Consider the following 12,136-nt stretch of genomic DNA (forward strand, 5'->3'; position numbering starts at 1 on the left):
GAACAAACTCGATTTCATCTCCTCTCTCAAGAAAACTTATAAAACCTCACTCCAAACTCTTCCTGCTCCGATTCAATACGAGAAACGCACGTCAAAATCACTCAAATTGTACTCTCCAACACTTCTCACATTCACCAAAAATTTTGTCGAAGAACTCTCACACAAGAAGTAAGTTTACGCTGCTTGAACTTGGCTCTTTAAATCAAAGTCCTGCTCTAACCGCTCTGGGTTTGGACTTGTGTCTAAGTGCGGTGCTCTCTGAAGCGAACAGAAGAACTGGGCGCTTGAGCTCCTAAACTGGCTGCTTAAACGACCAACATTGGGTGCCGAGACGCCCAAAAGCGCCCCCTCCACTTTCCAGTGCCCACAAACCAGCGCAAAAACATAAGTTGCTTGGTCTGATGTTCCTTGATGGTGTTTTGGCTTCAAATCAGGCTCCACAAATCCAACAATCTCCCACTTGGAGACTGATAGCACTGAGCATTATGTGGCTCACCCCCAGTCTCAACCTTCATAAAACTCAACTAAAACCAAGCATAACTTCAGTTTCTCAACAGTCACCACATTCGTCAACATGTCCGCAGGATTCTGAGTTGTGCATCTTCTCTGGGAACAATTGTATATCTTCTAGGAGAGAGTGAATAAAATGATACATCAACTGAATGTGTTTTGTTCCAGCAAGAAAAGATGCATTCTTAGCAAATGAATCACACTCAAACTTTCACTATGAAGCTTTCTGATCATCTGCTCCTTGCCTAATTCAATCATGAAACTTTGTAGCCAAATTATCTTCTTGCTAGCCTCAATAGTAACAATGTATTCAGCCTCCATAGTTGAAAAAGCAATGATCTTCTGCAACCTGAAAACCCAACTCACTGTTGTGTTCCTCAATATAAAGATATACCCTGTTGTATTTCTAGTATCCACATCTCCTGTTAGCTTTGAATTTGCAAATCTCAGTAGAATGGTCCCCACACTTCCAAAACAAAGTGTCATGTTAATTGTTCTTCTCAAATACCTGAGAATTCACATCACCGTCTCCCAATGATGACTTCCTAGATTGCCCATGTATCCGCTGATCACTCTCACTGCACATGCAATATCTAGTCTGGTACAAATCATCGCACACATCAAACTTGATCCCCACGGAACACGACTGGCTCATCACAGTATTAAAATTATTCTGATATTATGTCACCAAACTGTCTTTCACCATCTTCATGTTAAATAGCATCTTCGTCAAAAAAAAACTTATTTAAAGCATAAGGTTTTTCATACATCTTGGTCAGTAACGCCATGAGATCCGCAATAATTTTCTCATTTAAAATTTTAAATGCAACAACAGGATCAAACCTAGTGTCATTCGATCCAACACTTCTCATTCTTCCATAGGCATAGACTTTGGTTTGCTTATAATTCTTTGTAATGGCAAGTATAACTTTTTCTGATACAGCAAATCCTACACCTGCATCTTCCAAAATACGAAGTTCATCCCATTGAACTTTTTCACTTTGAACGTTGTTTCATCAGTCATTGCTCCCACACGAATCGAACAATTCTCTGGTACCGCAGTGTTGAGTAAATTCCGGAAAAGAAATCGGAAGCATCCCCTTCCAAATTCATTTGAGCTTAGACTCAATTAAAAATCTAAACTACACAACATAATAGAATCGTGTTGATTCGACAAAACCGGAAAAAACTTACGAACAAAAGCACAACAAATAAATCCAAAAAAGCACACAAGAATTAAACGTGAAAAAACCCAAGGGAAAAAAACCATGGAGCCACACATCCAAAAAAATTCCATGATGAAAAATCAAAGAGTTTACAGAAAACACACTCAATTTCCTCTCCTCTCAAGAAAACTTATAAGATCTCGCTCCAAACTCTTGCTCCGATTTGACACGGGAAATGTACGTCAAAGCCATCGAAATCCTCTTCTCCGACATTTCTCACCATCACTAGGATTTTTGTCAAAAAATTCTCACACAAAAAACAAGCTTACGCCGCTCAAAATTGGCTCTTTAAACCAAAATCCTGTTCTAATGACTTCAGGAGCATAGACACCCAGACTTGGATCCTAAGCGCCATGCTCTCTAGAGTGAACATAAGTGTTGGGCGCTTGAGCGCCCAATATTGGGTGTTGAGGCACCCAAAGGGGGTCTCTCCAACGCTCAATGAGAGTTGAAACACCCACAACATGGCGCAAGAGCACCGAGTGCTCGGTCTGATATTTCGTGAGGGTGCTTTGGCTTCAAATCAGGCTCCACAAACCCAATAATTTATTATTCCAATAATCAAGGTGATGCTCAACAAACTGCTCAACGCAACAAATATTCTCAAAGCATTGCTTGCATATAAGGTACCATCAATTATGTATCATTAACAAGCACATTCTAAAGACCACCTTCTTAAAGAACAATAGTCAAGAATTTACAATAAAGCCTTTTGGTAGCTAATGCCCCCACCTTCTTCCAAAATATCATGAACACAATCCTAAAATCATATCTCATAAAATTTTTTATATTTTTCTTAGAAAATATCTTTGTATACAACACAATTTCGGAGCACACAAAACATTAGCACCATGTACTAAAATGTTCATCTAGAGCATTTCATTCGACTTGAAGGAATCCAAATGCCATTTTAATTAAGCAACTATAGAGCATTTGAGCACTAACAAAAAATTAGCCATTCAAATTGGGTTAATGTGAAAGGCTAGGAAGCAACCCTATGGATTCATGGGGCAATCCAATGCTACCACAATTCATCAAATAATTTTCTTTGGAAAAGCTTTAGATTTTATCTCTTCCAAATTTCAACAAGCCTTTCGTTATCAATACTAATACGTTTGAGTTTTTTTGTTAAGATGGTATATCAATCGCCCATTACAATAAAAACTTAATCCAAAGATGCAACAACAATCCATAGACGTCCAAGAGATATTTTCAAAATAAAAAGGCTATCGTAAACTGGTGATAATGCCAAATTCACCATCGATATAGACCAAAAAACAACAATCCATAGACGTCCAAGAGATATTTTCAATATAAAAAGGCTATCGTAAACTGGTGATAAGATCAATTGAATGCCAAATTCACCATCGACATAGACCAAAGGAGTATTCATGAATGAAAGGTTAAGCCATTCAAACACTAGCACAATAACAATTTCTCATGATATTTCTCAGCTATGGCTTCAACATTGAGTACAACCCAAGCCTTCATAATTTAGCAGTCGACATCCTTTCTTGCATATACGAAGAGCAATATGATAACCCAACTAATGCTCATAAGAATCTCAACAGCTCAAGGAATAAATGGCCTCCTTAAGTACTCAAATTGCGAGATGAACTCGATAAATTGCTTCTAGTATTCTGTCCACAAGGGCTTAATAAAATTTAATAGGAAAATACACTCTCAGTTGAGTCCAAAGAAAAATAACCATAATGCAAGAATGTCACTCAAATCTAAATGGTAGTCACAACGACATCAGCAACATAATTCATTGCATTTCTCTACCCATTTAATGGATTTCATTAGGCTTTTAATGGTAAAACTATCCTTTTGATGTTCAATAGGCTAACAAAGCATACCCATTTCTCCGCAATGAGCAAATTTATATACTGAGTTCTTTAAAGTCCTTTAAACTAAACTCTCATACAGCATAGCCCATCATCTGCAAACCGTCACACAAACATGTCACAAATAGAGGACTTAAACAATAACTGTAGTACTACAAAACTGCAGATGCAATACTCACCACCGTAGAGGTCTGTTGCAACACAGCATGCTACACTACAAAGTATATGTAACGGGAAGGTATAAACAAAAAAGTTACGCAAAAATCAATACAACAAATCGTTTCATCTTATTTCATTCTTCAGTCTTCCCCACCTAAGCAGCCTCAAATTTGCTGTTATCCCTTGACATAGTTCATAACACATACTAATGAATGATTTTCCGGATTCAAAAATCTATCAACCAGTGATTGAACATCTGAATGGCACAAAAAAAGCTCTTATTTATATTTAAAAAAATACACCTAATGATTTCCGGATTCTAGAATCATCACAATAAATTTAAACAACCAGAAGTCGCTTCTTTAAAAGACTAAACAATTGACAATGAAGGAGAAAACAGACAAAGGAAAAAAGGGAGATAAATTATTATTCATGCGTGCTACAACGGGGATGAATGGAACTCCAAGACATTATTTCCCAGAAGTCACAAAACCTAAACCGGCCGTAGCTTAGGATTATCAAAATGACAGCCAAAAAACGGGATCCTTAAACCGAATTATGGAAACCGCACGGGAGAGATGAAACAAACCGAGCTTCGTGAACTCGCCGGAAGAGAGGGCGTCAGCGTAATACTTGTCGTTGTAGCGGACGGGAAATAGCGCAAGGTTGAGCTTCTTCAACTGCATCAGATTCTTGTCCCTCAGGCCGTCAAGCGATATCCCCATCTCTGTCTTCCTCTCCCTCCCCACCCCCACCTCCACCTCCCCTCAGCTCGCTCAATCCTCGCTCTGAGCCGATCGTTAACTTCACCGCACCCCTCAGCTCGCTCAATCCTCGCTCTGAGCCGATCGATAACTTCACCGCACGGGGGTTTTAGCTGCAAGAGGGATTTAGGCGTTGGTAGGTTACAGTCAATTTGTAAATCCTAGTCCGAATTGCATTTATAATTTTGATTTTTCATGCATGGCTCTCTAAATAATAAAAATGTAATAAATAAAAATACGAGTAAAATAAGAATTTAAAGGTGTGTTTAGCAACGGTAAGAATTTTGTTAAATAGGATTTACTAAATTTCATCAATCTTGTGAATATGGGTGATAAAAAATTGGAGCTCGTGCAAATGATGGAATAATTTCTTAATTCTAGCTTATGATTGGATTTACTAAATCTAAATTTACATCTTAAAAAAGATGAAAAGTGATTGAACGTGAAAAAAATTAATTTAACAAAACATTTGATTAAATTTTTTTTTCCATATTTAGCTAGATATAAGTTAAATCTAGTGGCTAAATTCAATGATAGCATGCTACCAAAGTGTAAGGTTCAAATATTGAATTTGAATTGAATCGTAGGTTTAGTTGGAAGATCTAATGAATTATAAATGTATATAAAAGGACAATACCTAAGGTTTACATACGGCTCAATTCCTATGTATTTAAGTTATTGATTCCAATGTAAGACTGGGGAAAGTAGAACTTAAGAGAAAAAAAGAGAGAGAAATACTTGCCCTCAAGTGGGCGAATGGGGTTGGTCCACAGGCTCGGTGGTCGTTTTTATTCCACAAAACACGATGTTACAAGTGGGGGGGGGAGCAAAAAGCCCCTTTTACAATAAAGGAACCTTTTACTTATAGAAGATAGGAGAGCAAAAAAGCACATTATAATATTACACTTGCTTTTAAAGAGGTATTAAATATTTTAGTCTTTTTATATTGATGTATTCCACTAATAAGTCATTGATACATTTAAAATATATAGTATTTTTATACACATTTTTATACATATTGTTTGAGATATTGCGCTTTAATGAAAGGTATTTGTGTGTTTCTCTTTCAGGTACAATCAAATGGATAAAAAATGATAAAATGAGTGAAAAAGAATCAAATTTGGAGCAAAAATGAAGAAATGTACAAAAATAAACAGAGGCGCCTAGGCGCCTAGGTATGACTTATTAGCACCAAAGGCTAGCGCTAAGTACTCCGCGCTTAAACACCAGAAGTAGATATTTGATTATTCATTGAATTTAGACAAATTTCTGAAGAGGTATTTGAAGCAACCATTGGTAAAAACATGAGAAATATCCCATTGACATGAAAATTCATTCAATTGGCGTATGAGGAGGCAACTTCTAGAAGATTCGTTGAATGAAGACACATTTTGAAGGGACACCAAGGTAACTTTTGGATTTTTATTAGAAGAAGACTTGGATTATCAAGGTCAGAGGCAAGCCACCCATTAGATTTTACAGTCATCATCCATCCATTGTCGCTGGCCACTTTCTTTTTATTTTGAGTGTTTAGTTTGTATTGTGAGTGAAGAAAGAGAATTCAAAAAAACTTCAAGACATTTGGTGGAGGGGATTTGAGATAAGTGTTTATCTTTGTGACTACATTTGGTTTTAATTTAGATTTCTTGTTTGTGTGCACGATTTCTACTTTTAAACTCATGAGTAGTTGTGTTTTTTCCGTAAATTATGAGTTATCTTCTTTATCTTTTTCCTTAAATGATAAGTGATTAAGAGTTGAAAGGAAGTTGTGATAAGTATTAAACTTCAATGTTGGAAGAATATGTGATGATTTGAAACCTTGCACTTCATTTACTTCTTAATTTAGTCAATTAAGATGTTAATACCTGTTGTGAAAACATATAAGATCTGGGATGGTATTTTCTCAGTCAATAAATGATTAGAAACACATATTGATTTCATGGATGAGAATGTAGTTCATGGGATTGAGTGTAAATAAATAGAAAAATAAACTTTTCAATGGTGTAGAATTAGAGAACTTTAGAGTGACAAGCTAAAGCCCCTAATTTGATTTATAGTTTTAGGTTTTGATACGAGATGTTAGCCCCCAGGTGGAGGGAGAAGAGGGAACCCTAGAGTGAGAGCTAATATCTTCCTTACCTAACCGGTCTTCAAGACTATTTAAACTATAGATTAGCCAATGTTCTTTATAGCATCTCTAGTAAGGGTAAAGAATATTATTGCTCCTATTTGGCACAACACATTTAGAATACTTTCACAACAGAATTTTTCTACTTATTATTGATTCATGATAAGGAAAAAGATATTTTACTTATACTGCCTTCATCTTGCAAATATTTAGTTAAGTTAATTAGTTGCTTACTTTATTTTCGTAAACCAAAAATTACAAAAAGAAACGAATTTTCATTCCTATTTTAGCCTCTTAAGTTTAAGTAAGAATATTTTGCAAAGTAGATTTTTGTCATCTAAAATTTCTAATTTTTTTTAGTTTTCTAAAGTGCATATTCGGTTTGATATTCGGGGCTTAATTAAAAAGTTTTCTATTACTTGATAACGATACATATACTTGTGTGGTATCCCATATTTAAATAGTATAATTGTATTTTTATTTGTTTCACAGTGGAAAACTTAGTTTTTACTTTGGATCAAGTTCTTGACTTTGTTGCAAATTAAGAATAATTAATAAGGAAATTAAGCTATTATTGCATACATCGTATTTTACTTCTATATAGAAAGTTGGGATCAGTCCTCCGTCGGGGGGAAAAAGTCTCCAGTTTGATTCTAGCTGGCTGAAGAAGAAAGTTGTTGGTTGACTGAAATCAGGTGGCTGAGGGAGAGAGCATGGTCGATCGACTGAAGTGAGATAGTCGAGGGAGAGAGCCTGGTTGGTCAACTAAAGTAAGGTGGTCAACTATCGGATTGCCTCGAGATCTGTGCATACCATTTTTGGGTATGCATATTAAGTTCTTTAATTTTATTACTTTTTGATAGTGATAGCAACAAGTAAATTTATAAATCAAACAAGCCGTGAATATGTAATTTGCTAATGATACTCCCAGTCATGAATTTTTTTAGCTCGGTTCTGGTACTTTCGTCATCATCTATGTGATTTCCAAAGTTGCTCGTTCTAGTGGTGAGTATAAGAGTTGCTCACCCTGGAGGGGGTTCTTGTCGTTTCCTGGTGTTAACTTTATAATTTAGGCGCTAGATGATAGTTTTTGCACCCCTCACAAAACTTGTTATTATCGAGTGTCGATATGTCCCATAGACATGTGTTGATTGTTAAATATCCCTCATGGAGCTTATCACTAACGGATGTTAACTTCATAATTTTGGCACAGGACGATCATTTGCACACCCCTTGTAGAGCTTGCCTCTGTCGGGTGTTGATACGTCCTATAGACCTCTTACGATTGTTAGAAACCCCTCGCGGAGCTTGTCATTGCAGCGTGTTAACTTCATAATTTGGGCGTTGTACGATTGTATGCACACCACTTGCAGAGTTTATCGTTGTCGGGTGTTGATACGTCTCATAGGCCTCTAACGATCATTAGACAACCCTCGTGGAGTTTTTGGTTGCCCGGTGTTAACTTCATAATTTGGGTGCATGATGATTGTTTGCACACCCCTCGCAGAGTTTATTGTTGTCATGTGTTGATACGTTGACTCAACCCGCACTTACATGTATTTTTAATCTCTTTAATTTTGCCAAAAAATATATCTTAATTTATATCTAGTGGCTAGTATGAACAAATGTAGTGATTTATGAATTATATAATATATTTTCACACTAGGGGACTACGCAAGTATAGGCATCGTTTCAAGTAATATAGGATTTTACTTCAAAACCCCAGTATCAATCCCATGAGGAATGTGGTAACTCTTAAAATCAACTCACATAAATTCTATTTAAATTGCAAATTTAAAAGATAAGAAGTCTAAAATGATATGCTTAATAAAAATTACTACTTACAAACTAATAAAGAAAGTGACAACTAAATGTAACAGCTTAACAAAATATAACAACGAGTTTGGATATTATAGAAAATCTTTCCCCTTGCAAAGAGATTTTAATATATGTAGGATTCAAATGATTTAAGATAAAATTGAGGTATTGTGACAAATAAAAGCATACCTTATTATTTACCCCCTCCTGGTGCTTGCAGAGAACATTAACTAACTTAAGATCGATTCATTAACAGCTTGACTCCACATTAGTGTTATCTAGCCTCTCACCTCTAGATGTCCCTAGCATATGCCATCATAATGACTGAACTCCAGCATCAGGATATTAAACCTTAAGCCAAACTGATAATAATCTAGCCTATCACTCTATATCTAACCAATTCTACGTCCATCAAAACTTATCTCTCTATTTATTTGCACTGCCCCTTAGGTGATTGCAGTGACTCTTGTATAGAAGAAAGTGTGATATTCACTAGTTGCACTAGTTGAGTGAAATCATAGCCCTCCAAGGTCATTATGTTTCTCAAAAGATTTTAACCTCACAAGTGGCCAGTTTGTAAAGTAAATGAATATTCGGTGAAAATACCATCACAATTTTTAAGAGTAAAAAAAAATATTTAAATTATTCTCATCCCACAAGATTAAGTCTCATATGTAAGAAGAAAGGAATGGAACTACTCAGAATTCATGGAGATTAAATAAAAACAAAGCATTTGCAATGAAATCCAAGTCTTACAACAAAACTTAAACACAAATACAAAGTACCTTATGTCTTCTCCCTAAGCAAACTTCTGGAGTTTCTTCTAAGTAATCTCCAAACTTCTTCATACTAAAACACACACTTACACTTGAACACAAAATATGAAAAACCTAACTCACTATTGCCACCCAATTGAAGTTTTGAGGCTTCAAAAGGTCTCTAAATTTGGTCAAATCCCTCTTATTAAATATAAAATAGAAAATAATCAAGGGCTGCTTCAAACACCCCTCTAAAATTTGGCTAAATTCGATGTATCTTCTAGAAAGGTAGTTGTCGGCGCTATAGCGTCAAAGCGCCCTCTTCGCTCTACTGTGGTGTTAAGGCGCCGAGGGGTGGCACTATAGCGTCACACAAAGATCACTATTTTTGCTTTATTTTTTTTCTCATTTTCTCTAAATGTCAATTTCATGTATCTGAAACCAAAAGATGCAAAACACATTTCTTTAAAGTGCAATATCATAAAAAATATACATAAAATGCTTATAAAATATGCACTAAAAACAAGTTATTTTTAGGTGGATCAATTCTCCCAAACTTAAATGTTACTTGTCCTCAAGTAATTCCTTATACTAAATAAAATTTATAACATGTTGTAGCAAATTTAACTTAAAGAATTCTATAATTTTTGCTTTATAAATGTTATAGTGAAACTTTCAAAAAAAAATTTAACAACTCAAGTTAAAAACTAAAATATAAGAATATTTAGAAGTCAAGTCTAAGAGTTTTGATTTTCTATTTATTTCAAAAATAACTGCAATTCATCATACTTAAGATACTTAGAAAAAATACCAAAAAAAGAATTGCATGAGAATTTAATCAATAAAGGTGCTAATACTTCTAATTCTAAGTTAGAAATGTAACTAAGATACTTTCCTCAAGATGATTCAAGTAGAGCCAATTTTTTATTAGGCATCTCCTCAAGCTTTTCCTCACATATTTTTTTTCTTTTTTGTTTTTCTTTTCTTTTTTCTTTTTCTTGTAAGAACATTTTCAATCCTTTCTTTTTTTCTTTTTTTCTCTCTTTTCATATGTCATGTGAGGATTATTATATCTGTATATCTTTTAATAATTTTGAACTCCACTATCCTCCTCTTAAAGTTAAAAATATTCATATTTCTTTAATATTAATATTTCTTTACCTTAACAAATGTGTATTAGCTTTAAGTTTTTTCATAAAGCTTCAATTCTTACTTTTCAAGTATAAATCTAAGATCTTTAATATTTTAAAAAATATAGTTTTCGTTACTTTAAATAGCATAATAATAACTCCAAACCCTTCATACTAAATAACTTAATTCTAGTATTAACCTTCATTATTAAAAATTTTTACTTAGGTTTTCCCCAACTTTAATAAAATTAAAAACATAGTTTTCTAAAGTTAACTCTATATACCACAGGTTATGTTAAAAATAATTTTGAAAAATACAATTCCTAAGGACAAAATAAAGTTTAGTTTAAAACAAATTTTCTTCCTTCTCCCAAACTTAAATTTTTAAACTAATTTAAAGTAGGAAAGTTCATGAAGAAAGAAAAAAAAATTTAAATTTTAAAATAGGAAAATTAATGCAGGTACAAGTAGAAAAGACAGGTAATGCGTAGTGATAAACATAAGATTAACATGCATAATAATAATAACATAAAACTAAATACTACTCTAGCATTTAAATTGGAACAGAAGACAAACAATAGAACTAACAACTTAACAAAAACAAATATTAAATACAAGCACATTACAATACAAATATAACTAATTATGAACAAAATAAAGTTCAATAATTCTAACACATAAATGGAAAGAAATAAGAAAACAACACATTACACATAAATCTTCATCATCACCATCATCATCATCATCATCATCACCATCTCCCAAATTTTGATCTTCATCCATCTCGGAAGGCCGATATGTTGTGAAAGTGGGGTGAGTAGGAAATTCCACAGATTGATCACCTCCCTATAAGCAAAATCATACTCAGCCTTCCTCATCATAATATCATCACTATGGTACAAATGATATTCAAGGCCTTTCACCTGATTCCATAAAATTATAAGATCTCCTTGTTGAATCATCATTTGTTCCATAAGAAAATGCAGAGAAATAGAACAAAAAACAGATGGTCTATGAGCAAAAGTAAGAGATGAAGTAGGAGGTATGTTAACTTCAATCCAAGGTCTAGTCCCAAATTGTCTCTCATATTTTTCCAAATTTGTTTTTCTAATGGTTTTATGAGATAGTAAAGTTTCTTCCCAAGTCTCATACTTCACACCAGATCTATTACACAAAGTAGTAATAAATATATTAAACAAAGTAGTAATAAGAGAAGGGTAGCCCAAACCTCCTATAGTTCCTCCTTTCGAGGAAACAAACATGTGGGTATAAATGAGGGAGCCAATGATAATGGGTTTCTTCCTTTGAATACAGTAGTTTAAAGCGGCATCTCATTGTTTACCTCACTAAAATGGTTGGTAGGCAGTAATCTACCAGAGATGAAATGTTTCGGACTCAAGAATGAATATTAAGCTTTAAAAAAGAAAAATTCACCCATCGTCAATTCTTAATCTTCCAAATTCCATTGCCGTCAGTCAAAAATCCCATAATCTCATCAAACTCATCATCAGTGGGATGGAACTCAGAAAAGCAAAAGGTAGGAACACTATGTAGTTGGTATTGTGGTTAATCTGAACAGAACAGATGTCCACATATTGCCCGCTCACATAAACTAAATCATGTGCTTCATCAGGCAAGTTGGTATAGAATTCTCAAGCAACTGAAATCACAGATATGACAGTGAAGAAAAAAAAAGTGTTCTCACTATTGCTCCGCAATCAAGTACTCAATAGTTTCTCCAGGATGTAGAAAACTGGATCCTGCAATCAATTTCTTTGATTGTAGATCAGCATATC

At 34.4% G+C, this 12,136-nt stretch overlaps 1 protein-coding gene across 1 annotated transcript in view; it reads right to left on the reverse strand.

Annotated features, from left to right (window-relative positions):
- The window catches only part of LOC110029350 (N-alpha-acetyltransferase 50), a 42,898-nt gene extending 38,353 nt beyond the window's left edge, over nt 1-4,545 (reverse strand). Inside the window, exon 1 of the mRNA XM_020731604.1 lies at nt 4,332-4,545. Coding sequence (XP_020587263.1) covers nt 4,332-4,467 — 136 coding nt within the window. The 5' untranslated portion in view covers nt 4,468-4,545. The remainder of the gene's footprint in view (nt 1-4,331) is intronic.
- Nucleotides 4,546-12,136: the final 7,591 nt, after the last annotated feature.

This window comes from Phalaenopsis equestris, unplaced genomic scaffold (genome assembly GCF_001263595.1).
Source record: "Phalaenopsis equestris unplaced genomic scaffold, ASM126359v1 Scaffold000566, whole genome shotgun sequence".
NCBI lineage: Eukaryota > Viridiplantae > Streptophyta > Magnoliopsida > Asparagales > Orchidaceae > Phalaenopsis > Phalaenopsis equestris.